Source organism: Lycium barbarum, chromosome 7, assembly GCF_019175385.1.
Source record: "Lycium barbarum isolate Lr01 chromosome 7, ASM1917538v2, whole genome shotgun sequence".
Classification (NCBI taxonomy): domain Eukaryota; kingdom Viridiplantae; phylum Streptophyta; class Magnoliopsida; order Solanales; family Solanaceae; genus Lycium; species Lycium barbarum.
The window spans coordinates 115,522,181-115,540,677 of NC_083343.1; the positions used below are offsets into that span (position 1 = coordinate 115,522,181).

General features: G+C 34.7%; 1 protein-coding gene across 1 annotated transcript; it reads left to right on the top strand.

The window, feature by feature from the left end:
• Window positions 1-17,546: 17,546 nt before the first annotated feature.
• On the top strand, window positions 17,547-18,137 carry LOC132601795 (uncharacterized). Its single transcript, XM_060314859.1, has one exon. The coding sequence runs from the start codon at window positions 17,547-17,549 to the stop codon at window positions 18,135-18,137; it is 591 nt and encodes a 196-aa protein (XP_060170842.1).
• The last annotated feature ends 360 nt before the right edge of the window (window positions 18,138-18,497 follow it).

Here is an 18,497-nt window from a genome sequence, read left to right on the forward strand (position 1 = left end):
CTGATGCTTAAATATTGTTATTGTTTTATCTCAAAAAGAGGAAAATATTTTCCTTTTAAACAAGTCTTCTCTTTTTAAAAAATATTAATAAATTTGCCGATTTTGTATTCGTAGCAAACATTAATATAATAAAATTTTAGATACGAAGCACAAACTACAATGTTATATTAATCATGTTTTAAACATAATATATATATAGATATATAATCACTATTCAAAGACAACTACATACACATAGATGCACTATAATCTAAAGTGTTGGGCCCGTGCGCAGCACGGGCATAGGCCGTCTAGTAATTAAAAAGAATTACAGGCATGACGACTATTAGAAGGAATTATCTTTTGCATTTTAATTAAAACTAGATACCAGAGCCCGTGCCAGCACGGGCCCAACATATATTTATAATTTTATTCAACATATATTTATAATTTTATTTTTATGCAATTATAAAAAGAATTGATATATTCTACAACATTTCTTGAAAGTCACGTATGTAAAGATAGAAATTTTGGGAGCACGGGTTCAATAATTTGTGCCATGATATTATTTCTTTGTTTCAGTTTATATGACTTTATTTAAGAAAAAGGCTAATAGACACTTTTTAAACTACGCGTTAATCAAATTTGAACCAGAATTTCAAAACTTATTGAATTTTTAACTACTTCTAAATACAGAAACGTCATTTGAACTACCATTCCCCCTAGGCTAAAACGTGAAACTTTTTATACATATGGTGATTATGTATATTGTGTCATATAACATGGACATAGATGCGGTATAAGATTTCTATTTTTTTTTTTTACTTAACCTATCATAAGTGTGTACTAATAAATTATTTTGGCTATTATGGTGCTCCGTATATAATTAGAAACTAAAGACATTGGAAAATGCCTTTTGAGAATGTAATTACCATCTTAGTTTCTTTTTAGGATATTAAACAATACTGTAATAAACATCTGAGTAATTTATTTTATCAATTGTAACAATATTCAATTAATTTAATTATAGAATTACAGTTGGTGAGGTAAGATATCATCCATGAAACTACAAAATGTAATCAGTTGTTATAGTAACTTTTAAAAAATGAAGCTTGATAATAATATATTCAGAACTACTTTTGAAAAATTAATCACCCTTATTGACTTAATGGGGATATTTTGAAAATTCCATGAATATTGCTTGATTTTTTAATATGGGGTCCACTTTTTTTTCCAGTTGTAACAATACTCAATTAATTTGATTATAGAATTACAGTTGGTGAGGTAAGATATCACCGATGGAACTACAAAATGTAATCAGTTGTAATAGTATTTTTTTTTTTAAATGAAGCTTGATAATAATATATTCAGAACTACTTTTGAAAAATTAATCAACATTATTGACTTAATGGGGGATACTTTGAGAATTACATGGATATTGCTTGATTTTTAATATGGGGTCCACATTTTTTTTTTTTGATATTGCTTATTTTTTAATATGGGATCCACATTTTTTTTTATATTGCTTGATTTTTTTAAATATGGGATCCACTTTTTTTTTTCTTTTTTTTTACATGAGTTGGAGGTGGACGACGAAACCACCTCCGAACTCATGCTTATATATAGTAGAAAAACTATACAGTAAATTAATATTTTTTTTGGTGGAAAGTAAAGTTTTATTATTCACCAGACAAAACATGTACAGTCTCCTACTCTACTCCTGACTCTGCTGCTATTACAAGTTATCATAAGTAATCTATCTATCACTGTATAAGCTACTATTTATGTGTATAGTTGCCTGCCATATCTGCACTCTTTCCTTTTACTGTTACTATTCATTCTTATGTATACCTCTTGCTTGATCGTATCACAAACAAATCTAGGCATTGGTACTGTCATTTGCCAAACTGCTGTGTTCCTAGCCCTCCATATGCTATAGATCAGAACTACTATCATTGCTATGATGAACTCTCTGCAATTCTTCCTCGTACAAATCCGCCATGTACCTTCTATTACGTTTAACTAAATGCAACAACTTCTCGGCTTTTCTTGAACTTGGAGCTACTACTAGATACAAAATAACGATTTGTAAAAAGCTTAAATTTAGGGAACATACAGAACAACTGGTTTTTGATTTAGACGTATTCCAAAAAGTAGATTAAAAAAGAGATGGTTTGTAAGAAATGACAACCATTGCAATGAAGTATTTTTGGTTCATCTGCATAACAAATGCCAAGTCTATTTAGTCTGTATTGGATAAACTCATTGACTGGGCGGAGGGAGGGTGACTTTACAATATTAAGTGTTAGATTAGTGACAATTGAAACTAGTTTGCACTGATTTAAGCAGCTGAAAAATTGATGAAGAAAATAACTTGGTTCACCTTTGATTTTGTGTATAATAACAATGTAGATACTTCTTTTATACATAGTTATACACCATTTATTGATGACTATACAGAACATATACATCATTCATACACTGCATATACAATGTATATATCATGCATAATAGCGTATATGTACTGTATATTGATGTATAAAAGTGTATATACAGCATATTTTAAAAATGAATAATGGAAAAATGATGCGGGGCTGCAGTGGCTCGAGTGATAAAGGTAAAAAATAAAAAATTGTTATAAAATAATAAAGCAAGCAACAAGAATATTGTGGAGAAAGAGAGAAGAGGGGAGAGTTCTTATTTCTTATGAGGGATGAAATACAATGAAAAGAACCCCTCTATTTACAGGAGAGAATTGACTTGGTGCCAAAGTCACAAACCCAAAAATTCCTCCTAAAGATAGACATCACAATATTATAATAATATTTATAACACTCCCCCTTGATGTCTATTTCGATGGATAATGTGCCTCGTTAAAACCTTACTAGAAAAAACCCAATGGGAAAAAATCTAGTGAAGGAAAAAGAGTACACATTTCTAATAATACGCTATTTGGTTGCCTCATTAAAAACCTTACAAGGAAAAACCCAATGGGACAAAAACCTTAAAAGGGAAAAAGAGTATCACGCGTATTAACTCCCCCTGATGAGAACTTCAATCCAAAAACTTAAATCTTCACACTCCAATCTTGTGAACCATCTTCTCGAAAGTTGCAGTTGATAGAGACTTGGTGAACAAATCAACCATATTATCACTTGAATGAATTTGTTACATGTTGATATCACCATTCTTCTGAAGCTCGTGTGTGAAGAACAACTTTGGTGAAATAAGCTTTGTCCTTTTATGAATCCACTCTTTAGTTGGGCTATGTATGTTGTTGCATCTTCAATCTTTGGATAGAGTTGCATCGGCATATAATATTGTTGAAATCACTCCAAGTGCATTCCTGACTTGCTTTATAAACAATTGTTATCTGTATATGATTTGAGTGTCATGTAAAATAACATTGTATGACTGTAATCCCTGATAGTCATAGCAAAATATATGAATGCATTAATTGCATAAAGATATGGCACTTCAGGACCAAAGAATTCTGCAAGTTCAACTTCTTTCAACAGATAATAAATCGCTTTTGAGATGTTATACCCCGTACATTTATATGACGAATTATCCGCAAGAAAATCGACTCAAGTTAAAGGCGGAATTATTTTCGGATACGAAATAGAAATCGTTAATTTTCAATTTTAATTAAAACATAAATTGTGTATGAATTTTATTGGTATAAAGATATTATTGGAGATTAGGGGTAAATTAACTATGATTAGATTATTAAGTGGGATTAAAATTTAAATCACTTCATTAATTAATTAAGCTTAAAGGGCCATGTGGGCCCCACCCAAAAAAAAAAAAAAAGGGAATCAAATCTGAAAATTTACAAGACAAGGTGGAATATTGAATCATTAAGTGGGGGTGTACGTGTAACATGGTGGGAAACCATATACATAGAATAAGGCAAAGTGCAAATGGCATTTTCCAATGCATTTGTTGGATATCAACTTTCAAGAACAAGAAAGCATATGCATGACTTCTCACGGCCAGATTGAGGTTTTAAAAAAAAAAAAAATCAGTTTGTAGCTTAATAAAATTCTAAGGAGAAGACAAGGAGATAGAGGTGGAAAAGCAAGAACAAGTATAAAGATTTAAGACACAAATTGGGGTCAAGTATCCAAGGTAAGAATTGGTTATTTCTTTTACATTTAGAATGAGTTGGATGCATTGTGAATATGTATAAAATGGTGCATGTTGGTATTGAATGTTGTTGAAATTTAAAGTTAGCCGTGTGAAGGGCTTATGTGAAGTAATGTTTGAATTTCTTGTACATGTATTAAGGATGGTTTGAATGATGTAGTGTGTTTGAAAGGAATGAAAATTATGGAATTTTGTATGTGGTTGTGTTGAAGCCGTGTAGGAGTTGATTTAAGGAGTTAATGGACTGTTTTATGTGATTTTTATATAATTTTTATGCAATTATGAAAGTAAGATGCTAAATGTGAACTATGGTTGTTATTAATGAATTTGGAAGGAAAACAATGCGATTTGGTAGTTTCGTTGCAATTGTAGAAGTTTCGAATGGAATATGGAAATGGGCGGAATGGTTCGAACCCTTGGATATTGTTTAAAATGTTATTGAAATATGTTTGGGTAATCTTGAGTTAGTTAATGAATATGGAAAAATGTTGATATTAGTTGGAGGGTGTGAAGTTAGAATGGAAGAGTTACATTATGTGGAAAGGAAGGGAAAATTTTTGGATTGTTGGAAATGTTGTATGAATTGCTTAGAATGTCTTTAAGTATTGTTGGTATGGATTCGGGTTAGTATTTAAATATATAAGCATCGATGTTGGCTTGAAGGTAAGTCGTCGAGTTGAATTTATGAAAGTTGTTGAATGATGTAAAAGAGAGTTACTATTATTATTTTGCCTTTCGAATTGGTTATCAATGTTACTAGGTTGGTTATTGTGGTTGTTGTTGTTGATTTTGAGCGAGATAAATTCTCGGGATGGCCTATTTACAGGGGAAGTGCTGCCGAATTTTCTGTAGAATTTAATGATTAGTTTGGAATGAATGGCTTAAGTGCCCTTAGCTAATGATTGGTATTCGTTGGCGTAATTGTAGACCTTGGGGAGCCCGAGGCGTAGATTTGGATTAGCTTTAGATTGGTTATCTTGGAAGTGCGTTCGAGGTATGTAAAGCTATCCCTTTTCTTCTTTTGGCATGTCCTAGGTGTACTAGGATCGGATTCGAGCCTCGGAAAATATTCTGCTCATCGGAATCCGCATTTGAAAATATCCCTCTTTCATTCAATAGAATTGAACCTTTTTTTGTATGCTTTCTTGAAAATTATGCAAACCTTCCCCAAACTTTATGAAAAGTTATAAAATGTCCGTAGAACCTTCGTAGGTGACCCCATAAGCCTAAAATGCGTAATTTGAGCCCACCGCCTTGCTTGTCCCAAGGTGGGCCCACTAGTCCCGGTTTTACCCTTATTGTACTTAAGGCTCGTTTTCGAGCAGTTTTTGGAAAGAAATGTTCTGACTACTCTTTTAACTACTAAACAAAAATTGTTTTAAATAATTCATTAAGTCTTATAAATTGTTTTGGCACTCGGAACGACTTCAGAAAGGTTATGCTTCTGTAATTCATTATGACATCCGAAACTCACTTATTATGATCCCGTCTGACTTCATTGAATTGGTTTGTCATTGATATGCCTCATCGAGTCTCTGAAAATATTTATGATATTTTAACTGCATTTAGTTTCTCGCTACTCTATTCGTGGATGACCCAATGTTTCCCACACTGAGCCCGGGCCAGGATATGTTGTCAAGCGTAATCCTCTGCATTGTTCGTCGTGCCTCGATGTGAGGGGGCAGGTATACGTGTACATGGGTTTGTGGAGTATGCTGTGCCATGTACACATGTTCTGATATGATTTGCCATGGCCATCTGATATGATATACTATGTTACGGGGTTATGCCCCTATTCTGATTCTTCTGTGTTGTGGCACCAGCGTCGGGAGGGTGGCCACGTTCTGTCTGCCGAGTCCCTTGGCAGGGGTCGGATTTGATATGACATATGTTTCTGTACACACTCCGCATGTTTTGAAAATATGTATTTGATACTTTGGATTTTCTACTCACTTTTTCTGTACGTTCTGTACCAGTTATGATTTTGTTTCTGTAATTCAGGCTTTACATATTCAGTACATATTTCGTACTGACCCCCTTTCTTCGGGGGCTGCATTTTCATGCCGCGCAGGTACATACGACAGGTTCCCTGATCCGCCCGCTTAGGATCTTATTCTGCTATTCTGAGGCGCTCTCTTATCCGGAGCCTATATTTTTGGTACAGTCTCCTGCTATTTTATAAATGTACGTCACTCAGGGGTACGACGGGGCCCTGTCCCGTCATATGATTCTGTCGGTCTGTTTAGAGGTCTGTGGACATGTTTGTGGGTTGGGGTCTTTCTGTACAAATGCGTGTATATGTTGTGTTTGGGCGATCTCATTCGCCGCGGCGGCCGGTCCGCATATGTTTAAATGTTGCTTCGTTGGCCCTGTGTGGTCTTTTGTTGGTATTTTCTGTGCGCAGGGTTATTTTGGATAGCCTGTAAAACAAAGGAAACTCTGCCGAAATTTTTCTGGAAATTATCTAACTTTGAAATATAGCCTTGTCGGCTTCCGCTATATACTTGAATGCGTTTGATAAAATTTGAGATAGCATTTGATAGATGTGTTCGGGTGCTCAGATCGGGCACTAGTCACGGCCTATGGGGTTGGGTCGTGACAAGAACTCTTCAAGAGTTTCAATAATATTCAAGCAATCAACTTGCACCAATGATATGACAGATTTTGATTTTCACAAAGACATGAGGATAAATAGATCATTTGTGCCCTTAGTCAGTAAATATTCATTTAGATGATAAAATCGTGTTCACCTTGCTTCACTTAATTCATATAAGAATTATGAACAAATTTCTACAACTTGCATAAGCTTCAGGCATTTAAAATTCTTCAGGAATTTTCATATCATTTTGTCAAGTGATTCATATAGGATGTGACAACATCTATTTCTATTTAAATGATATGACATCTTCTGGTGTCTGGACAGCAGGTCAAATAAGCTTTATGCTTATCAAGTGTACCAAGATGCGTCATTTCACTTGATAATAATTTCTACGTTAGCATGCTTTAATAAACGTAGAATTTAGATCCTCACAATCTTTTATAATATTGCGCTATATTGTATCAAAAATATCGTCGACGGTATATCATTTATATCGGTTCGCAATGTGACATAACTTATTGAGATCTCATCACTTCCATTATTTTTAGGTACCTAAACCTCTCATGAGGTTTCATGAAGTATTATGTCATAGGCTCTTCAAGAGCACATTGCCTCTTTATAATGATCATTGACCATTTGCTCCTCTTTCTTTGCAATGATTATTGCGTTTGGAACCGATTAGTCTACCACGCTTCATGCATGTTGTAGACTATGTCCTTCAGGGACATGAATTTAATAGGAGCATTTTGCAGCTTAAATTAGAAATTAATTTTGGATCAGCAAATGCTTCTAGCATTTGAGTTGAATTATCCTTTTAATGAGGATCACACTAATGATAATTCATAATATATTCCTCAGCTGCTTATTCTCTCCCTCTTATGTTAGAAAAACTAACATATATCCCATATTCTTTGAGGGAATCCATCTTCACACATCATGGTAGATTAATTAATCATATACCATACATAAAAACTGTTAGATGGTAATATCTGGTTCCTAATCCTGACCCAATTGTGAGGGGAGAATTTAATATAATTTATTGGTCTGAAGCATACAAGTAGTATTGTATCTCAGACCAGCACATAAAGCTTTGTTCTCATAAATAATGGTTTAGCTATTTATCGGAGGCATTCAACGCCAATCCAGCTTGAATATAAACCAGCATTAACAAGATGAATTATCTTGATTACATACTCTGAAAATTGTGCTCTCAACTCAATTATTTTGAGCAAGTAACTTTGCATAGGTCAAACTGCAGGTTGACAATAAACACACATGTGACTGTCTTATCGATGCATCTATTTGAGACATCACATAATAGGTGAACGGGCCCATATTCACCTTTTATATTTTTTTCAGAGTTAGGAAATTCAATCCCAACATTAGCCAGTATAATCCACTTATCATGAGAACAAGCAACAAAAATAAATTCTTGAAGAATCTTCTAGTTCTTCAATATATGTCAAATACTCAAGTTACACATCATATTTGAATAGGATGGCAAAACCGCTCATGCCGACTAATAAAATTATCTATACTAGTAAACTTCATGTTTACCATGCCATGTGCTATTTGTTTTAGTAAACTTCTGGTTTACTATGATATGAATTATTTTTGTACCAATAAACTTCTGGTTTATTGTGGCATGCAATTCATCATGCTTATATTTGTGGTACAAATCGAGTAACCTTTCATATTCATATTTCTTTTCCACTATGATATTTTGAAGATATTTAGTCCTCCAATCATTTAAATCTTCAATATGATAGTCATTTACTTTAGTAAACTTCGGGTTTACTACAACTTGTGTTTCGATCATCACACCTTCAAATATTACAATGTACAATGAATGTCATAATAGTATATAAGCTCTTCAGGAGCCTTTAATTTATTCTCCATAATCACATCTTGTTTGGACAGTACTAGTTTCGTGATCTTGTAGATAAATAGTTAGTCCTTCTAGAGCCCTTAATTGATTTGGTACTATCAAATATTACCCTGACATCGCTGGTGTCATGACAAAAAAAATTGCAACCACATGAATATTATAAAGACATTCTTAAATTCATAAATGACCAAAAGTAACATTAAGTTATATAGTCTTTGATACTTTTATGGTAAATATCTCCTTCAGGGAGAATACCGGTTACTAACATCCGAATATTTGTATCAAAGCGGCAACCACATAATTATTTCTTTCTTCATGAAAGTTTTTGTGAGAATTGTCCTTTTCTTCTGAAAAATCAATAAGTAAACATAATATATTAATGTGGTTCTGGTAGAAAGTATTCTACAAAATTTTGTATCCTTTTGCCTTAGAAGAATACATAATAAATGTATCTAAGATGATTTAACGTACGACAGGTACGTGCAACAATGACCTTCATACCACAAAGTAACATTTATATCCTTTGTTATTTTATCTCTTCAGGAGGTGTGTTGTGGCATTCCTTCATTCACTTCGGAGAATGAAACTTCGGTCATTTAGATGAGCTTTTTACATAGTTTTCAATAGCTCATTATTTCTCTCAATCACAAAAAACACCGCTTCAATATATTTCTCAAACTTTTTTTACTTGTCAAAAGTTATCCAATACTTCTAGACCATCAAAATACATATAGAACTATTCCACACTTTAAAAAAAATTGCAGCAAATTAAATATAAATATTTCCTTCGTTATTTTGCCACCTTAAATAAGAGAGTTTGTCCCTTTAAAATTTAAAGTATAAGTAGGTGGCTGGCTATATTGTATAAGTTTGTTAACGTAAAGAAAGATCACACATGGCATTAGAAAGTAGCCCAGTGACATCAGTACTGCTATAGTATTCACAAATTATAAACATATTTAAACTACATTCACGCGTGAACTTATATATGCACACAATATCATGGACATCACCAACATGTAAACATCAACATGTAAACTTAAAAATCTATAGATCTATTACATGGATTTTAATCATATATAGTTCACCATCTTCGGATCGTATTATAGAATTAAATAGAGATTAAACTCTAAAACAAAACCGAAGCTTCCAGAAAAATAAAAAATAAAAAAACCTTTACATACATTATAAAGTCACAACATATTTTGGGGAGAAAAACTCATTATTTTACTACTTCAGGAGTAAAGTCCAAAATTTGCTACTTCGGGAGCAAATTTCTGAGTTTATATGCTACTTCAGGAATAAAACATAGAATATTTAGAATATTTTTTTTCTCAATTATTTGATCTCTTCTGGAGATGAGTCGTTAAAACATCACAACCAAACACACGTCCGTAGTTATAAGCTTTACTACATGTTCTCACATTCACTTCAGGGAATGGATTTGTAGTTGTAAGATTTATCAAAAGTTTCCATTCTTCGGGAATGAAACATGCATAATCATGTGAACGTGTCTTAATCATATGAAATTATAATAGTTTAAAACCTCTTTTAAGATATTGCTACTTCAGGAGCAAATCGAAACGTACATATGATGTAAAGAATTTTGCTCTATCACAACTTCAATTGTAGCCAGAACAATACATAGGAAATATTACCTCTTCATATAGGCGGCATAAATGAATTTAATCATAAGGAGACTTAAGAAATATTGTCACTTCTGGTGATTCATATATTTCTTGTAAATTCTCATTCTTCGCCATTAAAGGATATGAAATTAATATCACAATCCTTGTTAACGATATTGTTCTTCGGGAACAACTTTGAGACATAAATAATCAAATGAACCACTTAGATTCCATAGATCAAATGAATCCAACGTAATAATAACATACTATTAGTAGCAAAAGACAAAGCTAAGCTACTATAAGGATTATAAACAATTGACCGTAGTCCACATATTCACGGATCTCACCATTGTAAACAACATTAGTAGACAAAAATTACTTACCTACATCTGGAGGAATTTAGCACCAATTTAATTTCTTTCAAACAGCAAAAGGAAACTTTTCATCTGTTTCCAGTGAGGCAACGTGAGGTTCAAACATATACCACCACAAATTCAATTTTGACAAAGTTAATAATTATCAAGTAAGATATATACTTAGCTTGCACTCGTGTCAAGCTCTAAATGATATAGCCCTCCCATATCTCTATTATGGTACTCGATCACAATTCAGCAAATTCTCGAAATGAGTTTAATCTCGAAAATCTCTAAGAATTATATCTAAAATAGAAAATTAAACTCAAAATGACAGAGTCTCGTGCTGATAACGTGTTATAAAATAATAAAGCAAGCAACAAGAATATTGTGGAGAAAGAGAGAAGAGGGGAGAGTTCTTATTTCTTATGAAGGATGAAATACAATGAAGAGAATTCCTCTATTTATAGGAGAGAATTGACTTGGTGCCAAAGTCACAAACCCTAAAATTCCTCCTAAAGATAGACATCACAATATTATAATAATATTTATAATAAAAATAAAAATAAAAATAAAAGAGATTTATCTTTCTAAAATTCAATGTAAACATATTTGGCTAGTTCAAGTGTAAATAATTATTGGGCTATATAAGGTGTAAACTATTTCTTTGAACGGTACACTTACGTAAGAATCCCAAGTTGCACAACAAGACACAGTAAAAAGACTAGTTAATGTCCAGAAATTAGTTAATTAATTCAAGTCATTCATAAGGAGAAGAAGAAGATAATGATAAAAATAAGAAAAAAATTAACTTTTAAGTTACATCTGAGCAACAATAAACATCCATTAAAATAAATTTCCGTTATTTCACCAACACAATGCACAGAAGTACCATTACACCAAATAGGGGTGTATAGAAAAAATCGATAAATTAGAATTAGAGAAAATCGATTAATTAGAACCAAATTGATAAATTATGTTAATTGAAAAAATAATAATTCAATGGGTTGATAAAAAGGAAAAAAATCGATCATAACTGATTTGATTCGATTTTAACTATAAAAAAAAATAAAAAGTCAAACTAAGACAAACCAAACCAACATTATATATATTCAATTTTTAAAAAATATTTATTATAATCTACTTTGTAAATATATGTTTTTAACTTTGTCATAGTTTTTGTTTCTTAACAAGTTTACACCTCTGATGTTTTTGTTGTCTCCGACAACAATTTATTCCCTTTTAATAAAAAAAAATTATTGCATTATAATTGATAATTCTGCGTGTGATTGATTACCATGAACTGGAGTAAATATGATTGTATGAAATATTATGATATGCGCACAAAAAAAAAAAAAATGTTATAAAATGTTTTAGATCGAACCAAGAAAAAAATAAAAAATTCTAAAAAATCGAGGGAAACTCAATTTTATAGATTTGATTTTGTTTATAGATATAAAATATTGACACAAATAATTTGACTTAATAAATAAAAAAATCTGAATCAATCAGATCTATTTACACATACCAAGCATCAAATGAAAAATATAAATATATGCAAGAATATAATAAGAATTGAGTGTAAAAAAAATTATGATTAGAAAACTGATCTAGCTAGATAACCAGACGATAAAATAATGAGAGTGAAATAAATAAAGAAGAGAAGGGCTGATGAGTGAAGGCCGAGTTTGGAGAGAGAAATAACACTAATTAAGGATGATGAGAGGTAGACATAGAAGTAGGGACCCATACCCTTTTTTTTTCAAAAAAAAAAAAAAAAAAAGTCACCCTCACATGCCAATACTTGTGCCTCACCCATCATAAAAAATTTGAACTAGTTATAACCCGAGGCGAATTTATATATAAAAATTGGGTCACGTGAACCCATGATCACTGGACTAAACTCGATATATTATGCGTATAATTCTGAAAATATATTTAATATCAACTAAAAGAACACATGGTCAAACTAAACTGAGTGGAGCACAGGTTGGGAGTTGAGTTTAATTCCTCAAGGTTGGGGATCAAACCCCACCTGTTGCACTTTTTGGTTTTATTTCTAAAGCTTTAACTTTCCTTTTTTATATTATTTCTGAACCCTTTTTCTTCTTTAGTCCTTATTACCCAAAAGGCAAAAATGTTTTCGTTTCTTATACTATTCTTAGTCATTTGGGACCACAAAGTCCTTCAAATGGTTTGGAGGGTGAATGGGCCTAGAGCTACGTCGGGACACATCCAGCCCATGGGCCACTTTCACAACAAATACTATGTGATAATCAGTGTTTTGAAAAGCGAGAGCGTAAGGCAGAGCATTTTAGATTTGCCTCGATGAGGCGTAAGTCTCGAAGCACGGGGCGGAAGCCTCGTGGTTATTTAAGTTTTAGTATTTCATAAAATAATATAATTAGAATAAATATTTTTAAATCGGTATAATTACATTAAAAAAAAAAAAAAAACTGCAAATAAACTATATATATATATTAGAGACCTAAAGCTAAATTTAAATATGAAGCCTTGAGTATAGACACATATACAAAAAATTCAGTGTTGCCTTTTTTATTTTTCGTACTTGTTGTCTTTTACTTCATACAGTAACATTAGTATTTATATTAGTGAGGATCAATTCAAGTCGGTGAGATATTAGCCATGTGTTTTAAAGACATTACCTAGGATGTTATTTAAAAACTTTATTTAATAATATGAAGATTTGAATAGTTTAGTTAATAATAAAAATCATCATAGTTCGCCTTCTGAGCCTTTAACAGGCGGCGGTTGCTATCGTACGCCGGTGTAGTGACCATGGCTAGAAGACGAGCAAAAACGCAGGCACAGGGACAGGAACCGATTCGAGGTCGAGGACAACCACGAAAAGTGCCGCTTGCTACTTTTGGTAGCTCTGTGGGGGCACAGATACCAGCTGAGGCTATACAACACGAACCACCGGTGACTAGTGCAGAAACGAGCGAAATTACTTCGAGTTCGGCTGGAACGACACAAAAATTGCAAATAAACACCCCTCCAGCAGCCACTCAAGCGCCTAGTGGAACAGATCTGGCGCCTACCGTAGCTCCTGGTAATGATGCAGTAACCGGAACAGTAGCTAAATCTGACCTAGAGGAAGGAGAGCCGCATACAACACCATGGGTGAATATGTTCAAACAAAACAGATCTGCGAACAACGGTATGGTTCTTGAATATATCCCTCCTCAAATCATGGATGGTAAGCTAGTAGTGCAATTGGAACAAGATGAAGTTGATAGGGAGACAGAGAAGTGGCGGTGTGCGTTAATTGTGTATGCTATTGGTGAATGCCCGGGATATAATGCTATGTATCGATTTGTATCGCAAAATTGGAATTCTGCTGAGCCTGATATCTTCCTTCATGAGGATGGATATTTTATTGTTAAATTTCAGTCACTGGAGGATATGCACAAGGTTTTGACTGAAGGGTCGTATATGTTCAACTTTCGACCTTTGATCCTTAAACCTTGGACAGCCGATTTTGATTTTGACAAGGAATTCCCCACAGAAATTCCCTTATGGGTTAAGTTTCCTCAATTGCCTATGAACTGCTGGGGGCCAAATTCTTTGAGTCGAATAGCAAGTTCTATAGGTACCCCTATGTTTGCGGACGAGTGTACAGCCAAGCAGACTAGGGTGTCGTTTGCAAGGATACTTATAGAGGTGAATGTGACTAAGCCACTACCAAATGAAATTACAGTGATGGATCCCAATGGAAAAAGCTTTGCTCAAACTGTCAGCTATGATTGGAAACCATTGTTTTGTGAGGTTTGTCAAACCATAGGTCATAAATGTGCTCCTACTACTCAGCCTATTGTGCCAGTGAGACCAAGAAGGAACAGGGGTCGGAGGAACCAAACTCAACAATGGATAAACAAGGAGGCAGTAAAGGTCCTTCAAACACCCAATGCACCAGCAAAAACCTATAGCCCTATGGTCCCACTTAAACAGCCATCCCCTACCCGAAGTGAACCAAAAGAGACCAACTCACCGAAAGCGCAACCTCAAGATCAACTGGTTAGAGGTAAGGAGATATGTAATAGCCCAGAATTTACACTTGAAAACTTCCCAATCTTGTATTCTGTGCCTCTTAAGAATAGATTTACAGGTGTCAACAGTGTTGGAGTGTCTACTAGTTCCAACCCTCCTGATAAAGGAGGACAATATCAATTATGACATGGTTGTTTTGGAACATAAGAGGGGTGAATAAGAGATACAAGCAGAAAGAAGTGAAAAAACTGCTGAAGAATAAACATATTACATTGGCTGGTCTAATTGAGACGAGAGTTAAGCAACCTAAGGCAAGTAAAGTATTGAATAATATTGTTCCGGGATGGGGGCACATACACAACTATCAATCAGCTAGTAATGGCAGGATATGGGTGATTTGGAACACAAACAGATACAATATTTCTCCCCTTAAAGAGGCTGATCAAATGATACACTGTATGGTCAGGGGTATTGTGGAGCCTACTGAATGTTACTTAACTGTTATATATGGTTTTAATACTATTGAACAGAGGAGAACACTTTGGGAAAATCTTAAAGACCTCGCACAAGGTATCTCTGGACCATGGATAATTAGTGGAGACTTTAATGCATTGGTATATCCTCAAGACAGACTCTCCAATACTCCTGTACAGTTTTCTGACATTAAAGATTTTGCTGAATACATGCATGACACCTTACTTAATGAATTACCGTGGAAGGGGGATTATTACACTTGGAATAATAAACAATATGGAGATGAGAGAGTGTGTAGCAGGCTGGATAGAACTTTTGGCAACACTGAATGGATGATGAAATGGGGGCATGTGATTCTTGAATATGATTTGCCAAACATATCAGACCATTCACCCATACTGCTGACGCTAACGGAGCCACAGAAAATTACTAGGGTGCCTTTCAGGTTTTTCAACGTCTGGGCTAAGCATAAAAATTTCCTCGCTATTGTGGAAGAAAAATGGAACTCGAGGTTAGCAACATGTGGTATGGAAAATGTGTGGTCAAAGCTAATGGCACTTAAACCTGGATTCAGGAAGCTAAATAATGAAGAGTACAAAATGATAGTCCAGAAAATAGAGCAAGCAAGGACTGATTTGGCCTATGTGCAACAAAAAATCAGATTACAATGGTGTGAGAGTTTACAACTCCAAGAGAAAGCCATAATTCAGGAATTGGAGAAGTGGTCTATGGTGGAGGAAAGCATCATGAAACAGAAATCCAGGGCCAAGTGGATCAGACTAGGTGATTCTAATACAAAGTATTTTACGGCTGTGGTAAAGGAACGAAGCCAACGGAAGCAAATCCAACAACTTACATCTCTTGATGGTCGACAACTGACAGAGCCATATGATATCAAAGAAGAAATTCTCAGCTTCTACAAAGGACTAATGGGAACATCTGCTCAACACTTGCCAGCTATTAATAAACTAGTTATGAAACAAGGACCAACTCTATCCCAACAGCAACGACTGCAACTCTGTGTACCAGTGACCGAAGCAGAAATTCAGGCTAGCTTGGCCTCTATCGGAGATGAAAAAGCCCCCGGAATAGATGGATTCAACTCTGTGTTTTTCAAAAAATCATGGAGGATCATTAAACAGGATGTCGTAGAAGCAGTTATGGACTTCTTTCGTACAGGTACACTATATAAGCCAATCAACTGTACTACTATTACTCTTGTACCCAAGAATCCCAACCCTGCAAATATAAAAGAGTTTAGGCCCATAGCATTTTGTTCAGTGATCCACAAACTCATCTCAAAGATATTAGCCTCAAGAATGCAAAAAGTGATGACGACGGTGATATGTGAGGCGCAAGCAGGGTTCATCCCAGGAAGGAAAATAGGGGATAACATAATACTTGCTCACGAATTGGTGAAAGGATATACTAGAAGACATATTTCACCTAGGTGCATGATTAAAATAGACCTCCAAAAGGCGTACGACTCGTTGGAATGGGTTTATCTAGAGCAGCTGCTGCTGGAGCTAGGACTCCCTGTTCAATATACTCATTGGGTCATGGAATGTGTCAAAACAGTTAGCTACAGTGTCCTGATAAATGGTGAACCCTCCACCCCATTCGTAGCTGCTAGAGGACTAAGGCAAGGGGACCCGATGTCCCCCTTTTTGTTTGCAATTGCTATGGAGTATCTCAGCCGGCTATTGAACTTGCTAAAGGATGACAAAGGGTTCAAATTCCATCCAAAATGTGCTAAATTGGGACTGAGCCACCTATGCTTTGCTGACGACCTTTTATTATTTTCCAGAGGTGATTTAGCCTCAGTAACAGTTCTTCATCAATGCTTCACTAGCTTCTCTCAAGCTTCAGGCCTTCAAGAAAATCTTGGTAAGAGCTCTGTATATTTCGGAGGAGTGTCACAAGCAGAGCAAGAGAGAATACTGCATAAGCTGGGGTATACCCTTGGAGTATTTCCCTTCAAGTATCTTGGGGTTCCTCTTGCAACACAAAAAATATCGCTCATCCAATGGCAGCCACTAATCAGTAAGATTACTGCAAAGATAGCCTCCTGGACCGCAAGGAATTTGTCCTACGCAGGAAGAACTCAACTCATCCAAGCAGTCCTTTTTGGAATACAAGCATATTGGTCCCAACTATTTCTAATGCCAGTCAAGGTCATGAAACTGATCGAAGCTCACTGTAGAAGCTATCTTTGGTCTGGAAGCAGCACGATTACCAAGAAAGCCTTAGTGGCATGGGAAAACCTTTGTGCTCCTAAATGTGTAGGAGGCCTTAATATCACTAATATGAACCTGTGGAACAGAGCTGCTGTAGCAAAACACTTCTGGGATGTCGCACACAAGACAGATAAGATGTGGATTCGATGGATCCACACCTATTATATCAAGGGCCAACAGATGGAGAATATTACAGTACCTAAGCAGGCGTGTTGAATGATTAGAAAGATGTTCGAAGCGAGGAATGTTCTTAACCAGATTCATGCCATCAACCCTACTAAGAGTGTGATTAGACAGATTTATCTTCAGCTGTTACAAGACCAACCTAGAGTTCCATGGAAATGTTTCATGTACCGGAATGATGCAAGGCCAAAATCCAGGTTTACCACCTGGTTGCAGCTACAAGGGAGACTATTGACGACTGATAGACTACTAAAATGGGGGATAGATGTGAACTCTAAATGTTGCCTATGCCAACTATATGATGAATCAAGAGAGCACCTATTCGTGCAGTGCCAACTCTCCAGGAATATGTGGGACAGAGCCTTAAATTGGATGCAAAGTCAGCCTTACAATGCTAGTACGTGGGAACAACACTTGAACTGGGCTATTAGCCGAGCAAAAGGAAAGTCTCAAACAGCTCAGATATTCAAAATGTTGTACACAGAAATCACTCATGCCCTATGTATTGAAAGAAACTTGAGAATATTTGAGAAGAAAAGCAGACCATGGGAAACCATTATGAAGGAAATCATCTACGTTATTTGTGTCCGAGCTCCTCCTAGGATTCAGAATATAGTTCATAGTCTTATATTCTAGATTAGCTCATTGTTGTCTGATAGTTTAAGGATGAGTAGCTTAGCTGTGTATAGCTAGCTACAGTTTTGTAAATCCTACACTTTGGTGATTAATAGAAAAGTCATTTAATTACCAAAAAAAAAAAAAAAAAAAAAGTTTAGTTTAGTTCGAAGTTTTAAAGTATTGCTCTTAAACCATAGATTGTTTTTTTTTTGTTGTTATGTATATATTTTGTACTTCTTTTTTACAGTCTTCAATATTATCTAACAGAAACTTAAACCATAAAATTCATCGATAAAATTTTTTGGGGCCTCAAAAGTTTGGGGGCCTAAAGCAAAAGCTTTACTAGCCTCACCCTCTAGCTACCCCTGCTCAAATATG